Source organism: Neopsephotus bourkii, unplaced genomic scaffold (genome assembly GCF_033783945.1).
Source record: "Neopsephotus bourkii isolate Nb327-2 ecotype Australia unplaced genomic scaffold, CSIRO-AGI_Nbou_v1 NB_1154, whole genome shotgun sequence".
NCBI classification, from domain to species: Eukaryota; Metazoa; Chordata; class Aves; order Psittaciformes; family Psittacidae; genus Neopsephotus; species Neopsephotus bourkii.
In genome coordinates this window covers 4,453,216-4,474,825 of record NW_026901640.1, presented here as the reverse complement: position 1 = coordinate 4,474,825, position 21,610 = coordinate 4,453,216, and the positions used below count along the sequence as shown (strand labels likewise).

The following is a 21,610-nucleotide window of genomic DNA, read 5'->3' as shown; positions in this document are numbered from 1 at the left end:
TGCTTTTCTGTTTTTCTAGTTTATAAATCTTTTACCCAAGCCATGCCATGCTGACTCCTTGGGCATTCAGAAGTAAAGAAAGACAGGCCTATTTTCGTTCATATTTGTTGCCCTGTTGCACTGTTACACTTACTAATTTCTGTGCCAAGAGGATTCAAAATATACTATCATACTAGCTAAACCTAAATGATACATTCCTCTTCCACTGAAAGTTTGTTACTGTGGTGGCTTTTGAAAGTAAAATACCTAGTTTAGTACAATAGTTTTTACTTCAACTCAGTAAAACTGATTCTTTTGATTTAATCCTGAGATAAGCAGATAAATCATCTTTAAGGTATTTTCCTCAGGGAAAAACTTTGGTTTTCAGAGTCTTCTAAAATTTCTGTTAGGAAATTTTCATAGGAAAGAACAAATTTCTCACCAAGAAGAAAATGACTTTTTGATAGCATCTGATGTCTAGTAATGCCCCCCAAACATTCAAAAATCTTACAGACTTAAGGCATTAAACTCTTTCTATCAAGTGTAAATTTCTGCTGATAGGATTCATATACTATAAATAGTGTGCAAAAGTAAAAATGAAGTTTTATCAACTTTCCCCTAGGGGGAGGGGGTTTCTTTTTTATGAGCTCGTAACAATTAGGTCATAGGTGCTGGAAAGCATCATGGTCTGTGCTATGGATGTTTGAAGGACCCTGTGAATGAAACAGCTCTTGGTAGTCACTTCCATTCCTCTCCCCCTTCGGAAAAGACCTTAGTCCCAGGATATCCCAGCTGAGTCTTTCTTTTGACTTGTAGGATTCTGTCATTACACTGTTATTGAGCTATAAAGCTATAGATATGTGTGATTTTTTTTTGTTCTCAGATAAGCACGAGCTGAGTCTGTGATAGTGTGTAAAGTGCCACTCCTGTAGGAGTTGCTGAGTCAGTTCACCTTTGCAGTTAAACGCTCTTTTCCCAGCACACTGGAGTTGAGATACTAAGTCCTCAATGTCTTCAGAATCCCCTTCTAAGTAATTCTTAGTACTGTAAGTCGAGGTAGTACTTTTGTATCACTGCCCACTTCAAATAAGCCACCTCTCTGGTGACTTGTAAATAACAACTAATAATGGTAGCAGAAAATAGAAGACACTCCGTATCAGGTTACACAAGCTACACTACTTATGATTTTACATTCTTCAGACTGTTGCACTATTTTGCTCTGTATGTCATAGATTACAGAAAATGATAGTGCACTGGAAGATCGTGATGAAAGCCCTTGCTAAGTTTTCATTTAAGCATACAATTAATCGTGATTAAAAGTGAGAAACAGACGCTACCTCAGCACTGTAGCAAGGAACTTCAACTGTTGTGCCTGCAGTTATTTACTTGTGCAGCCTCCAAGATCTCGTTTAAAATAGTCTTTGTAGCTGAGATCAGTCAACTCTATGTGCATTTGAAAGCTTCAGTCCCTATAAACAGAAGTGAACCTTCCCTCTTTTTCCTTCCCAAATTGTTTCCTTCTATCAATAGTAATTTAGTAGTCCATCATCCAATACAACTTCAATACTCTGACTATTTTCACCTCTCCTAAATGATGTAGCCTGCTCTGAAGCCACTGCTAAAATCTCTGTGGTGACAACTGGCTGCAGATGGCCCACACAGAAATGTGCTGCTATATCTGAGCAGCCTCAGCATTTCTCACAAACGAGAGGCTTTTCACATTGTGTGCTTCAGAGATTTTAACTTTGGTCTTAATTTTGCCAGCTCTTCCTACCACTCTTTGACCAATCCAACTTCATACACTTACCTGCTGTGCTCTTCTCAACTTGGCAACTGCTTTTGCTAACACATTTTTTGACCTATTAATCTGTTTTCGACTATTCTCTTCCTTTAAAGTAACTTATTTTGTGAAGCTACTTAATGCCCAGCTCCATCTTATTCTAGTCCACTTATATTTGATGTATATCAAGTAGATGTCAAGAGACATTTGTCTCTTCCTCTGGATGGGAAATGTCTTTGCTCATAAACTGCTGTGTATTCTTAAAGTACTTGGTTAAGAAGTGAACAGCAGAATTATTTATAAACTAAGCAAGACAATAGTCATTTGTTTAAGATGTGTTAAGATTAAATGTTTATCAGTGTATTCACTGATACAACGTGCATCTGAAGACTACATGAATTGCATTTTCAAAGGCATAGATAAACCACTTTTTCCTGCCTCAAATATATAACATCCAAGGCTAGTTCTTTTGTGTATTTACTGCAGGGAAAGCTACGGTGTGTTTTGGATGCAAGTGTACCAAGTAAATCATATTTGCCTTTTATAAATTATTCCTGATAAAGTTGTGGTATGAATTCATAGGAAATGCATCCAAATCAGGCAAATTTTGAGTTGTACTAATGTGAACATAGCTACCAATGGTAGAAAATACAATAAAAATTACTTTTTCATGTCTTTTAAGCCAACCTTTTCAAGGTAAGGAGTACTTCCCAGTATTTCAGATTTTGATTCCATTTAGTGACAAGAAATGAGAGCTGCACCAATGTGTTCGGGCCATGCGAATTCTGTTTTCTGTACCTGGGATCAGAAACTTTCCATACTTAAACATTTGCTGTGGATGCATTAATAGATTTTCACTGAAGTATCGGTGTATTTGATATGCCTCTCTCCTCTCACACCAGGTACCATGTCTTTCAGAAATGCTTCACAATCTGCTTTCTCTATCTTGATATTCCCATAATGAAGAAATTCTAGTGCCAAGGCACATTGAGACTCACAGGAGTGAAAAGTTTGTGTGTACATTTGTCACATTAGGGAAAGTTAAAGTAGGAGAAGGAAAACATGTAGTTCATTTTGTTCACACATGCAGGCAAGTGATTTTTATCATTTATCCTTGGGTATGGAGAGCACTCTCCTGATTTCCTTGGGCATGGGTCTGTGACCTTGTAAAACTTACTATTCTTATATTCAATCTCGAAGTATCCTGGTTTCACCATCTCACTTTCAAATGATCCTTGGTGATTTAAAATTATGCCCTTGAGTATTATATTGAGAAACGGGAAGACAGATATTCACTATTACTTAAAGAATTCATGTTGTAGGTATTTATAAGCAGATATCATGCATTAAGATCCTTTTGTGTCGTGTGGTGGTGAGCGTTCCCATCCAGTAGTCATGATTTTGTTTTTTCTTTTTCCCTGAAGAAATGCAGAGAAATGTCAGCAGGACACAAGTCCTTGATGTTACCCATGTGATTGAGTAGCTCAGCCTAGGCATCGTATTCAGAGACTGTCTGTTGCTTCTACTGTTCTAGTGCAGTGAACAGCTTCAGGGCTTTTTCTATGTTCACTACCCTTCACATCTGGAACCTTCCTCCATGCATTGTACCTGTTGTATTGACCTTCCTAGAGTTTACCACTTCCCTGAAGTTTTCTTGGATAAGAGCAGACTACTTAGATTAACTGTAAATATACACCACCTTTAGGTCTGCTTATGAAAGTCATTGTGCTCTTTTTGTTTCTCCAAATAACATATACTGTCATTGTGATTGACAGACTCCCTTCAGTTTAATTTAGGCATGTGGTTGAGTGTATGGTATTCCTGGATTTATGGTATCACTTTTAGTGGCACTTCTCTTGTAGTTTAGTGAAGTGATGAATATAACCCTCCAGCCTTGATACAAAATGGTGTGTATGTGCTTAATAACTGAAAAATGAAAAACTTGGGGGGGTTGGGAGGGGTGTGGAAATCAAGATTTGTGTGCTTACATGTGAAGAAACTGTAAATAGGTAATCTGGTCTTTCCTTTGGTGTTTTCTTTAAATGAACAGGACTTGAGTAACTGTGAATCTGTCTACTGCAGAAACATGATTAAAGATAACAACGAAACTATTCCACTAATGGGCAAGAAAACAAATCCATCTGGTATTCCCCCTTCAAACCAGCAAGAGAAAAAGCCAACTGAAAGCACTCCCACAAAGAAAAGGTAAGACTAACTCAGTCTAAACCATTAAAACTCTCTGGTTTATCTCCTTTAGTAGATATTGCACTGAAATACCACTAACATCTTTATTCATGCTGTATGTATGAATTAGACACCTGATGAACCCAAGGTGCCTAGAAAAATGTGTATGCTTGTGCCGTTCAGAAGTGGAAAAGTGTCCTGGTGAGGCAGACATAGGATGTTTTTTACCCTAATGGGACAAATATTTCACCCCTGTCCTAGAGACATCAGGCTCATGGATCAGTCTTTCAAGTTAATGTCTCATTTCAGCTGAGCTTTTGGCATCCACTCTATATATCTGTATAAGCTTACGAGAGTCTGGACTAATTATGGTGTTTCAATAGGAGACAGTAGAGTGATCAAATGGCAGGTTTAATATAACAGATGCTGGCCTGAAAAAAGGGAGCATTTCCAACCTAGCCTCACATGGAAATGTGGCAGGTTATGGAGTGGTAGAGCTGAATTAAGAAAATGAGAGTTGGGAGAGCAGGAGGCTTGAAAAATCCTGTCACAGACAAAAACCTGAATTCACTCCATTTTTCATAACTCTGATTAACAAGATATCTTCATTTTATTTTATAAAATACTCACTTTTATTCATAATTTATGCTAGAGAATTAATAAAAGGATTAAGAGTTTGTATTTAATATGAATGGGGAAATATAAGCAATAATTCATCCCTGATACTGTGGAATTGAAGTTAACTAGGTTACTGTAGAGTGAGGATGAATTTTCATTCATAAGCTTTTCACTCTGTAGCTAATTACTAGCTATTGTGGCACTTTTTGAAACTCTGAAGGCCTAGGCAATTGTGGCTGTTCTGACATTTATGATTCTTAATAACCAGGGGAATCACTTTCCGCAGAAATGGTGTCATTAATTATATGAGACCCCCTGTCTGGGTGGCCTAATTTGTCTTTCTGTCATTAAATTCAAATAGAGAAGCTCTTTGGTTGTATTAAAGGGAGGTGAGGTGTCTGAGCAGCTCACAATACAGGGGCATTCCATGGGAGATTGTGGACTTCTAATAAATACTGGCAAACACTACCCCTCAATTAGTGAAGCTCGTATCTCGATTCAGTTTTGTGGCATCAGCAACAGTAACCTTGGGGGCCTTTCCCATCTCTCAACTACGAGCTCAGGGTGCGGCCCACAACATTCCTATCATATAAGGAATGACGATCACGTGAATTTTAATGCAGAGGTTTAACGTGTTCTACTAATTATATGTTTCTCTGCTGCTGTAATTCTGTTGCCTCAAAGCACTTCCTTCTACTGTGCCACTAAGCAGCTACTGCACTTCCATGGGTGGCATTTATCACCTGAAAAAATGTATTGCCAATATGCACTTTCTCAGAAGACAATAACTTCCCCTTCTTGAAAGTATTTGGATGGACTAACAGTATAAAATTAAGTACAGGAAAACCAACAGGCAGTGTGGGAGGAGTGCTACCAATGTTGTCAGAGCCTGACCGTGGGCAGTGTTCCCAAGAGTGTGCACCACGGCCACGTAAGCACTTTGGTATTTGTTAGCAATTGTCTACCTGCCTTGCACGGTGGCTTTGTTGTTTTTTTCCCCCCATGGTATCCCCAGATAACCCACATGCCAGGATAGGGTAGGAATGACAGCCTCCAAAACTGGGCCCACATCACAGCTGCTGTACATCTTTTGAATGCCAAAATCTTCAGCAAAACACACTGTTGGGAGAGCAGGAGCTGCTCTCAGACAGCAGCTCGTGGCACACCATCCTCTCCTCATGCTGAGCCAAGGGCAGGTGAGAGGTCCGGCAAAGCCTAGAGCTTGGCACTTTTGGCTTTATGGAGGTTCACTGCAGCTTCCAACAGATATTTGCCTATTAGGACAGCTCTTGCACTTCATGGTGAGGGAATGCAAAAAAGCAGGATGAAACCATTTTTATTTTCACTCCTCCTTAAGTGTCTCTGCCAAATCCAGACCCCAGTGAAACAACAGTGGTTTGGCACAAAGAACGGCAATGGTCCCGCTTCTGTCTAGGTTTTTCCTGTGCTCTGAAGAGCACCCCTTCCTTAGGTAATTTCAGGGACACAGTCTTGCTAACCAGAAGTGGCATTTTACTTGCTTCCTGCTAAGAATACATTCATAGGCACATCTCAAATGTTAAAAAGTCGTTAATTTTAAACAACTACACACAGCGAATTAACACTTGGATCACCAAACCATTGGAAAATGCAATGAACTAGGGCCACTATATCTACTTGAAATAGTATGACCTCAACAGGTTGTTCAGTAGTGTCCTAATAATATATTACATTTTAGCATCAGTATGTGTACTTGAATTCAATGGGATTCTTTGGGAAAGATGCAGGTAAAAACAAAAAGAAATCCCCTATGGACTGAACCATAAATAGTAGGTGAACTGGAAACATTTTCCAGGGCACTATTGGAACATTTTAGTAAGACATTTCTGAACAATAGGCCATGTGGGAGTTGCTGCATTCACCGCTGAAACTCCTGGTTTTGGTGAATTTAGCCATGTTTTAATGAGATCTGGTAATACCAAGCCATTGATTTTGCCTCTCAACTCTTTAGGCTTTTAAAGGGTGAAATCTATTCTTCTTGTATTCTCTTTTCTCTGTTGTTTAAAATTTACTTTATTTTTCCTGTAAATAGTTAAATGTCATGCACTAAGTGTCAGGATTACACATTCAGTCCTGGATGGTGGAAATGCCTGATGTCATTTAACATGTGACCTTTCAAACTTTCTGACTTCATGATTATCACTGCTGATGGGTTTGAAATGCTCCATCCTGATGGCTCCCAGCTGGAGAAACAGGAACTAGAATGCAGCAGATTAAAAAGCATCTGTGTGTGTGTCTGTATGGCTGTTCAAGAAATATCTGGTTTTCACAGAAGTTGGGTGCAAGGCTGTTCTAAGGCTGCTGGGGTAACTGCTTAGGCATGTCAGGACCTGATGCCATGTGTTCTAAAAATATCTTGGGATCTTCTGCCCATCTGCCAGCATGAAAGTGCTGGGCATAGCGTGGGAGGTTGGGATTCCTCCGACGGAAAATAGGTAAGCCTCTGTTCCAGTGTCTTGTTAGGTATAATGCCAGAAAATACAAACTGAGCTTGCTTTCTTTACTAATATTTTCTTAAATGCACTCTGCTCTACAGTTCACACTTTTTTCTGGAGATTGACGGTTTTGAAAGCAATGCGACTCCAAATAATACATCTCCCCCTGTGTTTTCAAAACCAATGGATTCAAATATTCGTCCATGGTAAGTTATAGATGCATATGCAGTAGTCATACTGCAGTTATATCTGCTTTCTTTTCAGCAGCTATTCTTTATTTCTCCTTAGACTTCAGAGCTAAAATTTCACATGGCTCTTTTTAGCTTTTGGTCACTTCAAAGATAGAACTCCATTTGAGGTCCGTTGTTACTAAGTGATTTAACTTTATCTGCTGCTGTAGTTTACACTGAATAAATCAGGCCTCAGATTGAATAAAGTGAAAATTGTTGGTCTTTTTTCTTTTTTTATATCTTAACCTTATTTATGATATGTAAGGTTGAACTCCATGCAGCCAGTCATGTATTTTCTACTGCATGAAGACCACAGCTTATTTTAGCAAACCCTATTCCCAGCTGTGTGCTGACATCCTCTCCCTATTGCTCATTGACAATCAAACAACATGAAAATGCTGAGTTTGAGATATTTAAAGGCAGACATTCGTGCTGAATGGAGAAAAATGATGTCTGGGAAGAATGCACTTAATTTTTTAAAATATGTGTGGGGTACTAACAACCAATAATTATGAATAAGGGGAATATGCATCAAATATAGCGTAAGCCCAGAATGGCCAAATGTTTGTGTGTCTGATGGATGTCTGGTCAGCTTTTTGGAATTAGCTGACAGTCTTATTTTGATTTCAGAAGAGAGGTACCCAGACTTCTTCCTCTCATTCAGACACACAGACCTGCACAAGGCACACATACACTTTGTCACCAGATTCTTCACGGTTTTCTGCAGAGAAGTGATAAACTGAATAAGAATGGACTCTGAGCTACCACTTTATTTCAAAGGGAAGGGAGTATCTGCAGAGCAATGTTTAGTCCTTGTGTTAATATACATACATCTCTCTTGTCAATAGCTAGTAGTTCAGGCTCCCTGAGTTATTAACCTGAGGTAGTTCATCAAATCTAAACCTTCTAGAATACAAAAATACAAGTAAGGAAAATTATAATAAATTAATTTTTAAGTCAGATCTGCTTTTAGGGATGTCTGGAAATTATGTACAACAATTACAAAATACAAATACCACTGAAATCTGTTACATTTATTAACTGAATATGTATTTAGGGCCCAGTCCTTGATTTCGTTTAGCTGAAGCTTCCATTCATGTCAGATGCAAAATACTCTTGGGTTGCCTACAGTGTACTGCATAGTAAATCTTTAGGTAAAACACTTTCATTGTGTGCTCTCTACTCATGCACTGTTACTGATTTAGCACTTGGTTTGTGGCAGGTGACAAATTAAGCATGTGAAAAGGAAAGAAAACTTCAAGCATTTAGGATGATGCATAAAAAGCAATGATCATTAAAAAAAAAAACAAACACCCACCCCCCCCCAAAAAAAACAACAGGCTGCTTTCATAAAATATAATAAAATCCTGTGGGCCTCTTCATTTTTACCACTCACTTTAAAATTCACAGGGGAGATGAAATTATGAAACACAAGTTAGACTGATTTCAGGTTTACTGTAGATTCTGCTTTCTAGTATTGACTGATTCTTCATGCAATTTGCCAAAAAAAAAACAGGTCTTCCAGTACCTTCCTATCTTGGCACTTGTTTTTGTGTTTTCTATAGTGCATCTGGAAACGGGGAAGATATGGATTCTCCACAGTCCCTTCAGGATGATGCGACTGAATATAGCCCTAATGTAGACAGCTGTTGGTGAGTAGAGACATGAAGTATTTCTTAGTACATTTTCAGAGGATTAAGCCTATGATAAAGCAGATATTACCTATTTGCATGTGTGCATGCATTTCTGATTCTTGAATAATTAGATTTTGAAATGATGAACTCTAACTTCAGCTTTTCTCAAATCTCCTATATAGTATGAGGATTTTTCATACATAATGTCTGCTTTCTAGATGACAACAAAGGACCTAAACACCAAATAGAGTTAAGCATGAGCTGAGAGTATTTCTGACTGGGGGAAAAATACTAAATCGCTCTTATTCCAGAATAATGTATGATGAGAGAAGTTGTTTAAGAAGATGTGAAGTTAAAAACTATCTTCTGCTGTGAGTGGGATGGGTGCAGCTGGAGTGCAGTATCAGCCAGTGAGTCAGTGGAGTGGATGGATCAGAGAAGCAGAGTATTTCTTAGCCTTTTTGTTAGAAGAATGGATAAGCTGGGAAAAGATGCAAAACAAAGTACTTGACAAATGTATATCTTTATTATAAACCTCCTCTTAACAGCCACTTATCTGCAAATAAGCAATCTGCAGAAACATCCTGAGAGATCCATGCCATGATATATATGGAAGCAGGGCAAGTATATGTAGTCTGGGGCAAGTAATTGTGTTTCTTTTTCTTCTTATGTAGAAATGAGAATATAGCACAGTAAATTGAATCATCAATTCCATTATTATTTCTTATGATTCAGTGCTAACATAGCACAGGGACCTGAGCAGACCAGTGCCCGGAAGAAGTTGAAAAAATACATATTTCGGGCTGTATCTGAGGGGAATATCGAAGAACTGCAGTGTCTGCTCACCGAGCTGAAGGAACGATCAAACAACTGTATGAACATGACTGTGCCAGGTGAGCTGTGGAGTTATCTGGAGAAGGTTGTTAGCTTTTCTGGAATGTGTGGAGTCTGAAACATACGTCACATTTCCTATTTCAAAATGAAAGTTTAAGATATTCGATCAGCCACCCATTTGCTGCCTGTGAGGCAACACTGGAGAGTATTTATCTCCTCCTTATGTCAGATGGACAATCTATCTGCACTATGTGCCCACAGCCATACCACAGCTAGTCTTTTGCAGCATGAGACTCAAAGCTGGTGTCTCTATCCAAACTGCAGTATAGACAGGGCTTGCAATGTGTCAGCATGGCTGAATGGGCAAAGAACATAAGAGTTCTGGGTCTGCCTGGAGTTAGCATAGCAGTGGGATATCTGAAAGAAAATCCAAGTGCATTGGCTACCTTATTAATTAGTATCACATCTTATACTGCATCATCTCACCAAGTATACATAGCTTGAATACAAAATGAGTAGGATGGAGTAATTGTTTGGCAAATAATTTATGTTCATACATATCTCTCAGGTCTCACCCCTAATAAACATAAGACTAGAATTATTTTTCATCCACTTTAAATAATCTCAAAATTCACTCTTGTAGATTATCTGATGAAAAAATTCACAGCTTCAGATACTGGCAAAACTTGTCTGATGAAAGCTCTGCTGAACATCAACCAAAACACAAATGAGATAGTGAATATGCTACTATCCTTTGCAGAAGAAAATGGTATTTTGGAGAGATTTATCAATGCAGCATACACAGAAGAGGCATATAAAGGTATTGCCATCTGGTACCAGTTTCAGGTATATGGTTAAATATACCATCCATAAAGTAAAGTTTTCTTCAAGCATTCTAATGATGGTTTAAATTCCTAAAACAACTTTTATCCATTATCACTGGTGATACCCATTGTGAAACATCATTAATGTTTGATAATGCGCTTAAGAGATTCAATGCTAAATACCTGTGTTTGTTGTTTCAGGCCAGACAGCCTTAAATATTGCCATTGAAAGAAGACAATATGAAATAACTCAGAGCCTAATAGAAAAAGGTGCTGATGTCAATGCTCACGCCCAGGGTATTTTCTTTAATCCCAAACATAAACATGAAGGCTTTTATTTTGGTAAGTGGAAAAGAGATACCTCTGGAAAAGTTAAGAAAGACTACCCAAACAATTAAGACAGTGTGGAACACAGGCAAGTGTGCATCATTACTGTAGCTAAATCTAGAACTTGCATCCCAAGGTATAAAAATGACATAGCACCTTTTCTAAACTTGCCAGAGTGTGGTGTATTATAAACACTTAGAAATATTTGTAAAACACAAAAAAATTGCAACTGCTGAATGGCAAATAAAATGTAACACCTTTGATTCTGGAGATTATATCCAGGTAACGTTCCATGCAATTTAAGCTTTTCTAAAACAAGAGCTAAATTCAATACAATCTATATGTAAATGTACTTGCATATATTAAGATGCTTAACACTGTCAGTCTTTTATAATATGATTTGAATGCCTGAAATAAAATATGAACACATCTTGCATTTTATAATTTTGTAGGTGAAACTGCATTGGCATTAGCTGCATGTACCAATCAACCCGACATAATTCAACTGCTAATGGACAATACGAGGACTAATATTACTTCTCAGGATTCCAGAGGAAACAATATCCTCCATGCATTAGTTACTGTGGCAGAGGACTTTAAAACCCAGAATGACTTTGTAATCAGAATGTATGATATGATTTTGTTGAAAAGTAAAGCCAGAAATTTGGAAACTACAAGGAATAAGGAGGGTTTGACACCACTACAACTAGCTGCAAAAACTGGGAAATTGGAGGTATTATTTCAGTCGCATCTAAGAGAAATACAGTATAGGAGTCGAGGCCAACTATACTCACACACTAGTGCTCTTACATGTAATTTTCCATGCTGCTTATGCTGTATGATTTATCTGTAGTATTTGTTCAGAATACAAGCAAATCCTTCTATTGCAATGTTGTTTCTACCCTTCAGGGTTTCCCTCTAACAACCCGTCTCTGTACAAAATGCATGTGCTATATAAAAAGTCTTTAAAATCCTCCTGTTGTCCAGAAACTCAAATTCTGGACTTATTTTACAGCACTACACTTATATAGTCTTTGAATAATTGTGAGTAATTTCAGAAAACTCACTAGAACTGCTGTTAGGCTGCTGTAGAATTAGGCTCTTGTTAGGTCAACTGTATTGTGGTAATGAATTGACAATGGGATAATTTAGAAAGTTATTAAGTTAAAGGAAGCTATAAATGTGAACACATGGAAAACTGTGCTTTCACCCTTTAGGAAAATGTGAAAATAATTTTTCTGACAGAAAATCTGGAGGCATTAAAAATACTGTATTAATTTCCTAGAGGTCTGTTATCTGTAACACCACTTGCTGAATAACAGAATTAGAAATACATTGAATTGCACTGCTCTAGAAAATGTGCTTGTTGAAAGGTGGGGGTTTGGGCAAGTATGTGTGTGTGCTTTCTCCTTTCCTGTGAAGAACGCATCTGCTTACAAATGATTCTGTTAATGTTTTAGATTCTGAAATACATCCTGAGCAGAGAGATAAGAGATAAGCCTAACAGGAGCCTGTCAAGAAAATTCACAGACTGGGCTTATGGTCCTGTTCAATCTTCTCTTTATGATCTGACAGAACTAGATACCACTGCAGACAATTCAGTATTGGAAATTATAGTCTATAATACAAATATTGGTGTAAGTTACCTGTTTCTAAACTGTCTTTCTATTTTCTAACATTTCAGATGTCTTAGCCTGTACTGAATTACTGAATTAATTAAACAGTAATTACTTAATTAGTAATGAATTACTAAATTACTTAAACAGTAATTATTGTTTCTCAGTTTTTATATTGGGAGAAAGATGAATTTTACACCGCTGTAGATTGTCAACTGTAAGCAAATATACTTTCGGCTCCTGAAACACATGGGCTAGGTGTTTGGGGATTTTCTACATTTGAAGTATTAATTTGCCTTGCATAGGAACATAAATATGGTCCAGCTGATCAGATCAAAGGTAGTGTCTTCTTATCATGGTGTGGCTGCTAGCAGCTGCCTAAGATACTGCATGAGAACAGGGCAAGCAAATACTTTATGAGAATACTCTGTCTAAAGTTATAAACTTTACCCAGCAGGTATGTATTTTAGGCATATAGGAATGTTAGGTTTTCAAAGCCAGAATTTTACAATTGCTAAGTTCAAATACTGCCCTAAAACTTCCATAGGAAGCAAGACTAGAAGTTCAGATTACAGTTTTAGGTCAATCATTTTCCAGGTTATCCCAGCATGAGTTGAAGTTGTCCCACTGTATCTTGTCAGGATAGACTCTGACATGTACCTTTGCACATAGATGTGCTTCTAGATCTGCAAGGACAGATACGGATTGAAATACACAAAATACATGACTGAAATGATCTCAGTTTCCTTACAGACAGCAAGTTTAAATCTTAACTGGTTGGTTGTTTCTTTTCCCTTACAGAACCGTCATGAAATGCTGACTTTGGAGCCTCTGAATTCACTCCTGCGAATGAAATGGAAGAAGTTTGCACGGCACATGTTCTTTATGTCATGCTGGTTTTATTTCCTATACAATGTAACTTTAACGTTGGTTTCCTACCACAGGCCTAATGAAAACGAGGTGAGTAGCTAGCCTTGACAGCTACTTAATCTCACCAAATTTTACTGATTTTAAAATACAGTGGTATTTCCTGAATTATATTTGAAATGTTAAATAAACCAAAGGCAGATAACCAAATATCTGGCTGTAGTGAGATCAGGTTCTATCATATCAGGGGGGAAGAAGATCAGAACAGAGGAGATAATCGCATTTTCATGTTGTGAAAGTGACCCAAAATACAAATACATAATAGAAAGACAGGTAGCTAAGTTTTAAAAGGGTGGAAAGGGTATTTTGTTTTTTCTTTTAAGAAAGAAACTTCTGCTATTTCAGGTAACACATTAGGGGACTGATTCTGTAAATCCACTATGGAGAAAATTCTCACTGAAAGGGAAGATAATTGTGTATCCAGAGAGCTACATATGTGAGGCTTCCTGTTACTTTGCCTTTTACCTTTCAGGTTCAGAACTCATTCATTTTGGATTTCTCTTGCAGGCTCCACCTTACCCACTAGCTTTAACACGTGGTGTGGGATGGCTGCAGTTATCGGGACAGGTGATGGTTATGTTAGGAGCAATATTTTTAGCCATAAAAGAGGTAAGACTCATAGCAAAATAGGTAAAGGACTTCCCTAAGTTTATGAATATGCTACGCTGCTGATGATATTGGTGATACGCTTGGAATATCCTTGTATGTAATTTAAGTCTCTGGCACAATACATTGCTTACACAGAATGACCCTGGTTATATATTTGAATAACTGTGTTGCCCTGTGAAACAAATATGAGGGTCTTTTCCTTTCAAACTCTCAAAACAGAGATCTGATATTTGTATAGCATTGATGTTGTCAAATTACTGGCTTTAAGGACACTGGTGAATTAGAACTTGTAATGGGGGAAAAAAAAAAATACCAGAATACAATTTTTGACATATACTGTCAGTAATTAAATCCAGTAACTGCCAGCTAAATTATGCCAGAGATGACAGAAATGGAAACTTTGAAGATACAGACCCATAAAAGATTTTTAATTTGGGAAGATTTAATGTCTTTATCAGTAGACTCGTTTTTTTAGAACACTAATTTAAATTATTTTGAAAACTCAATTTTGAGGCCTGCTTTCTCTTACTGCTGCTTCTGTATTTTATATATCTGTCTATATAGAGTGTAGCCATCTTTCTGCTTAGGCCTTCAGACCTACAGTCAATTCTCTCTGATGCGTGGTTCCACTTTGCGTTGTAAGTCTGTCATGCACATATTTTATACTATCTATAAAATGCTTATCTATCTCTTGGTTGCAGAGGAAGTAGCAGATGCTTACTTTTTCCCTAGATTATCTGTTTTTAGGGAGATATATGCAATCTTACCAGCAGCTTTTCTGAAGTACACACTAATGGTTGCATGTCTCAGTAACAGTACTGGGGGGCTGATGTGTACAGACTGGATTTTTTCCCCAAAGAATAGTACTTTTAGCTTCTCCTGTATCTCTTTACAGCGGTATATACAGAAATGTGTCCAAGAAACCTGGTTAATAAACCAGATATCATTTCACACTCCTTTTGACTCCTTCTGTAAGGGAAAATAGCGTAAATCTGGTTCATCTGACTGATGGGAGTATCCCATCACCTAGGCCTAGATAAAGCACAAATGATTCCGTCTCATTTCTAGCATGTAATTGTAGGATCAATAAAAAGATGTGTCTTAACTCTACTTTTCTTCCTCTTCCTCCAACTACACTAATACCAATCTTGTGCTGCTGAAAGTCTGGGCTACATCCTGTCACAGCACATCACACCCACAAGTGTCTTCCTTGTTCACAGAAAATCTGTAATGATTCTAACAATTTGTTAATCTAAAGCTTGAATTAAATGGCTTCAAAAATACTATTAAGAATTCTTAATGTCCTTGTAGCAAAATCTGCACTGACCAGCTATTTCTGGGAGAATAGTTCACTGAAAAGTAATCTTTAATAAATGTAATCCTGTTAATATACTACCTGTACTCACCTTACTGTGTTCTTAAAATATAATGGTAATGTTGATGGGGAGAATAGAATGCAGGATGAAATTACAAATTAAGCATAAGGAGAGAAGTCTTGTTTTCATATTTTTCCATTATGTTGTTGGTTTTGTGCTAGTAATTTCCCTTTTAAATACATGTGTTTGTTTTTTAACAGTTTTATACAAGCTTTGCTTGTGATCTTCTCTGTCTTTTTGTACTTGTTTTCCTACAAAGAACACCTCGTGTGTCTTGTTTTGGCAATGGCCCTGGGATGGGCTAATATGCTTTATTTCACCAGAGGTTTCCAGTCCATGGGTATTTACAGTGTTATGATTCAAAAGGCAAGTTTGTTTTCTTCTACCTATCTTGTTACAATCCTTACTTGGTATGATACAATCCCAATGCAGCCTATTTGGCAATTTAGATGTATTTTTTAGCTCATATTGAAAAGTCTTATTTTCAGTTTATACACATTATTTCAGCAGAATATCCTCTAAAATTTCAATGGCAGAAACTAGTTTATATCTTAAAATTAATATTTTATTGCATTAAATACATATGTAACTTGTGGGTTTTTTCAGCTAATGCAGTTCTATTTAACCATCATATGCTGTAATGCCAACATTGTACAGAGTTAGTCACCCATGGACAACACACCTGGCTCAGTCATGAGATGAAAGGAATCAGACCTAAATCTTTTCTGGGTTTCTCACTAAGGCTACAACTTCTTTGCTTAGTTGAAAGCAATCTGATGCCTTATTGTGTAGGACACCTGTATCCCTGCAGAATTAATAAGCATAAAACTAGTACTCAGTTTTCATTTCTAATCAATATTTAATTTAATTTTTAGGTCATCCTGCATGATGTGATAAAATTTTTAGTTGTCTATATCGTGTTTTTGCTGGGATTTGGCGTAGGTAAATATTACTGGAGAAAAGCACTGATGCTCTGTGTGAGTAAAAATTTTAGCATTATTATGAATAAGAACCCTATTGTCATGATGAGAGTTCATGTTGGGGTTTCTTCTGGATATTAAAAAGCCAACTTTAGAGATTTAAACTATCTAGAAACTATCTGAACAGATAAGTAATTTGGCTCTTTCTCAATTGCCTGCAATTTCATTTGGATGTGGGCTCTTTCTGCTTCCTGGTAATCTGTCTTCTAGCTGCTGCTGCTGTGTGTGTTGCTGGGCAGCTCTATCTCTTTATTATGCAGTGGATTTTGAATTCTTTAGGGTAGAATGCCATGTATACATAAAATACATTATTGTGATTAAAATCTTTTCCTGCTTTCTTCTCAGCTCTTGCTGCATTGATTGAAACTTGCCAAGATGGCAATGAATGCCATTCCAACAGCAGTCTGGGACCTGTTCTGATGGATCTTTTTAAGCTCACCCTAGGACTGGGTGATCTGGAGATCCAGCAAAATTCAAAGTATCCTGTACTATTTCTTCTGCTCCTTATAACTTATGTTGTGTTGACTTTTGTTCTTCTCTTGAATATGCTGATTGCCTTAATGGGAGAAACAGTGGAAGATATTTCTAAAGAGAGTGAGCACATCTGGAAACTTCAGGTTTGTGAATTAGTTTGCTTAGGAAAGTATGGATTAATGGGCTAAAATCTTTTGAGCTATACCTATCATAACTCTCAGAATGGGTGACGTATTAACACTGATAATCCCATCTGCATATGTGTACAAATAATGGAAATAATCAGGGTATCATAATAACTTCAGAATTAACAACTAAAAGATAATCTTATGGCTCAGATTTTCAACCTCATGCACTCACATATCTTTATGACTTTAATTCCCCTTGATACGTCACTAGGAATGTGTGTTCCATTATCTGCCCAGAGATCTGTAACTCAGCATGCTCTGCTCTTGCGGCCCTTGAGTCTGAGCAATGCATGAGTTCATTCCAGTTCCTCATACCTTATCCCAGCCTGGTCTCTTATCAAAGTTAGACATCTCTGAGTCCCAGGCTGTCATCAATAACAGTCATAATGAGGACTGGCGTTGCTTTGTGGTGGGTGGCATCCACTACAGCTTCTATATATTCCTGTGGCAGGGTGTTGCATGAAGGTGTGTTGGCATTAAACCCTAAACACCAAGTTTAGAGTGAGATTTCTTGATTCTCTGAGTATGAGTGAGATTTCTTGATTCTCTGAGTATGCCTTCTGCAGTGGACCTAACTATGGACTGCCTGTTTGCACACTGCAAACAGTAAGTGGCATTCCATACCATTTGGTGTTGGAGTCGGTGTTGGATGGTAGAATGAAATGGTATAATGAAACATGGAGTCTGAAAACCATCTATGCTATGAAATCAGTCAATTCTGAATATGGTTAACCATACTTATTAATATTTATTGTTAATAGAGAGCCAGAACTATTTTGGAATTTGAAAAATTCTTACCAAAACGTTTGAGGAAAAAATTCCAACTTGGAGAACGATGTAAAGTGGCTGAAAATGACACCAGGGTGTGTTTAAGGTAAAGCAAAGCTAGAATACTGTGCTATCAGTTCTGCTTTTTATGTTTCTTCAAGGTTATTTCTTCTCAAAAGCCTCTTTAAAATACTTCTACATCTCTACCTATTACCCCAGGTGTACAAAAAGCCAATTTGTTGTTCCTTTTTTCATTTGTGACTGATTGTTTTAACAAAGGAAAAGTGTTCTAGGTTGTGGGGATTTTTTATGTAGACAATTTTTGGTTAAGAAAACAGATTTTCAACCTCCTATCTTTTTAATGTACTTTAATCAAGTCTGCTTGCAGTAAATGTCGCTGTCATCTCCTTTGAATGTTCACTTCAAAGTGACTATATTTAAATTGATTGCTAACTGATGATTACCATATTAAAGAATGTATTACTATGCTGGTTTACAAAAAATACTTAAATATTTAAGGTGAGTTTCCAGACTGTGCTTATAATGTGTGAAATTACAAAGTAGTTGTAGTATTCTCATCTTTATATAGTACATAGCACTGCAAAAGTCATTCAGCCTTTTAGTACTAGCAAAGCCAGTGCTGATGGTCAAGAACAATCCCAAGAAGGAATAAAGAAATAAAGGGGAAGTGCATCTCTGTAGCTGGATGATAATGCATACTAATAACACAACTTATATACAATATAACAGGATAAATGAAGTGAAATGGACCGAGTGGAAAACCCATGTTTCATTTATTAATGAAGATCCAGGGCCAACAGGTATTGCAGAATTTTATAACACCATATTTGTGAAATTGTGTTTGGTTTTTGGTCAGTTTTTTGTTTCTTGGTTTTCGTTTTCTTTTCCTTAGAAGTGCTTTGGTACAGTTTTATACCTTTAAAAATAGAAGCTCTCAGAATCCAGATATTCAAACACACTTTATTGCTAGGAAAACTCAGAGCTAACATAGTATGAGTGTTAAATTACTGGTAAATATTTGAAGAAAGGGTTATTTACAAACTCCTTATTTACATGTTGGTGCCAAAACATGATGGTTTCACCCTTTCTTTCTTTTTCTCCAAACAGGTGTGCTTGATCTAAATTTTACATTCTGTTATGGCATTTGAATGGGATAAGCTCAGAGAACTTTTTAAGAGAGAGGAAATATTTTGAAAAGGTTGCCATAAAGTATATTTAGTCCTTTAAATAGTTACACATAGCACTGCAAAATTTGCCAGGATTTCTACTTAACTATCCTATAGTCTGCTGGTTTAACCCTAGAACATTCATGTTTATGTTTTGTGATACGTATTGAATGACAAATAGTGAGTGTTGACCAGGAAATTCAAGATACCCATCTGCTGACAGTGTTGGAAGTGTAATAGAGAAATGACCTAACTTCGAGGTGTCAGATGTCCTTCTGGCAGCAGGCATCAGGATCTGGGAGACTAGTTCTGAAGGCTCTTGAGTCAATTAGCATTTATACTGCTTAGTAGCATGATCTCAGTAGTAATGAAAAGGGCTGACAGAAAGCCTTCTGTAGAAGATATGGTAGTAAACTGATGACTTGCTGTTTAAATAAATGCATGTTTTTTAACAAAAAAAAATAGATGTGCAAAACTTTGATCTTGCAGATACAGTTTCTACCATATCCTGGTTTGTTTACAATGCATTTTTTTTCAGATCCAAGCAAAAGTCAAGATAATTCAAGAACTAATAGCAAAACCACCCTGAATACATTTGAAGAAATGGATGATTTGCCTGAAACGTCTGTTTAGCTGTGCTGTGTTTGATATGTGGTCATTTGGAAGATTAAAAGCATCAGCAGTGGATGCTGAAAGCTTTGTTGATATTTTGGACAGCTGTAACCAGCTGGAACACAGACTTTTAGAGACATGGTCTGATGACCCTAATGAATTTAATCAGGACAGCTAAGATAAACTCAAATATAGTATTTCACTGGTTCATTTTTGAGCCTCTTGGAAACACTGCTGTCCAAGTTTGCGTGACACTACTCAAACTTGGCTCAAGATGTTTACTTGGATAAAAAAGGTCAAATGTGAGATATTTCTTCCTTTTGTGGAAAATTAAGATCATCATGATCCCAATCCGCTATATTTTGGAATCTCTAGCTCATGAGAAACATCTTGTATACTAGAAGAAAAATATCTGAGTTCTTGTTGTGGAGCAAAGAAAGGCATTTCAATTCTGAACTCTACTAAATGAAGTATGTTATTCTGGAATAACAATGTTCTGGAGACATTTGAAGCTTTTGTATTGACTGTCAGTGTTATTGGAGGCTTGATTTCACAAGCTGGAGAAAGGCCTCTTCAGGTCTCATTAGCTTTGCCTGATCTGTTTTCCTGTGTATAGTTCCTAGGGTATAACGTGGTGTTCACCGCTTTTTATGACCATGTATATATGCCTTCCCATAAAATAATGGGGCAGAAATGGAATTCATGATGGTGAATATTTCTGAGTTTGTTCAGTCACAAGCTCTTTACTTTTCCTACTTGGCTTTTCCATGGTGTTGCATCTTGCTGCATAAAGTAAGGTATCATACTGGAAGTTCTTCTTGCTTAAAAGCAAATTAATTTCTTATTTTCCTGAAGTGGCTCAATACAGAAGTCAGTATTTCTTCCCAAAATGAGCAAAATAAGTCAAATGCAATTGCAGAGTTATGAAGTTTTGCGGTTTGGTTATTTTTTTATTCAGAGGACTCTAATGCATTTCTGTAAGAGTTTTTATTTCATTACCTGTCATGACCTAGTTTAGTTTTTACTTTTCTAATTTATGTACGTATGTATAAAAAATTTGTTCAATGTACTTTTAAATTTCAATTAATGTATTGTGTTTTCAGTGTCATGGGCTTTCATCATATCTACTCTTTTGGTGCCTGTTTTAAAGGTGCTGTTTAGTTAAGACTCAGGTGAATTCTGTTGACGTTTGGATGATAATAAGAATTGCATTGGATTCTTACAGCTAAGCCTGTGTGCAAAATGACCCAAAAGACTTTCTTAGCACAGAAGAGAGCATGAGGGAACTCTCCAGTGGAAAGGATAGTGCAAAGCCGTTTGCAGGGATGGTGAACGTGGTTCTTGCTACACAACTGGTCATCTAAAGATGCCACATCCTGTGTTTCCTACCACGTATGGCCTGGATGGATGAGACCAGATTGAAATCTTCAATTCAATTACATTTTTACAGGGCATAGGAAATTGAGAGGAAGGACATCAGTAGACCAATATAATATGTGAGCATTGTCTGGCCTTCTCAGTAGGGTATGTGAGTATGAGAAGAAAAATTCCTCCGGTCTTAGAATCTTTCATTTTTGCTGGTTAATGTTGCATTGGAACTGCCAACAAAGAGTATCAATTCCCTTATGACTGTGCAGTTCCATTTGGATTCTTTTGAGTGCCAATTTTTGTACCAAAAAAAATACCTCTTCACATATACTCAGGAACCAGAATAAATTAGCTTCTGCTGTGCTCCCCGTTGCTACGGATAGACTTGTCACTAGAAACAAGTTGATGTATCTCTGCACTGTGCTGAAGTCACACCAAAGGTGTAGCCATAAACCAGGGAAGACACAAAGGAAGTCACTGTGCTGTGCCAATGACCAGGTACAAAACGTTGTTATAAAACTGAGGAAGAAGGTGGGGGGTTGTTTCTAAAAGTTCTTTGCTGAGGAAAACCCCTTTTTGTGGCCACAGAGCCCTGTCATGTCACACACACTGTCTATCTCC

General features: G+C 37.2%; 1 protein-coding gene across 1 annotated transcript; it reads left to right on the top strand.

Moving 5' to 3' along the window:
- The first annotated feature begins 3,021 nt into the window (after positions 1-3,021).
- Positions 3,022-21,570, top strand: TRPV3 (transient receptor potential cation channel subfamily V member 3). The gene is made up of 17 exons (XM_061363630.1): positions 3,022-3,964; positions 7,137-7,241; positions 8,831-8,917; positions 9,635-9,792; positions 10,377-10,553; positions 10,759-10,899; positions 11,337-11,617; positions 12,345-12,521; positions 13,302-13,460; positions 13,935-14,036; positions 14,601-14,674; positions 15,613-15,778; positions 16,288-16,354; positions 16,738-17,009; positions 17,816-17,928; positions 18,573-18,643; positions 19,548-21,570. Exons 1-17 carry the CDS (start codon positions 3,846-3,848, stop codon positions 19,640-19,642), a joined length of 2,364 nt encoding a protein of 787 aa, XP_061219614.1. The 5' UTR covers positions 3,022-3,845; the 3' UTR covers positions 19,643-21,570.
- Positions 21,571-21,610: the final 40 nt, after the last annotated feature.

Bases quoted from the DNA above. Each gene is read 5' to 3' on its own strand.
- TRPV3 (XM_061363630.1), top strand. From the start codon at position 3,846: ATGATTAAAGATAACAACGAAACTATTCCACTAATGGGCAAGAAAACA. The intron at 9,793-10,376 runs GTGAGCTGTGGA...TCACTCTTGTAG, and splicing joins TATGAACATGACTGTGCCAG to ATTATCTGATGAAAAAATTC. The intron at 17,010-17,815 runs GTTTGTGAATTA...TATTGTTAATAG, and splicing joins AGCACATCTGGAAACTTCAG to AGAGCCAGAACTATTTTGGA.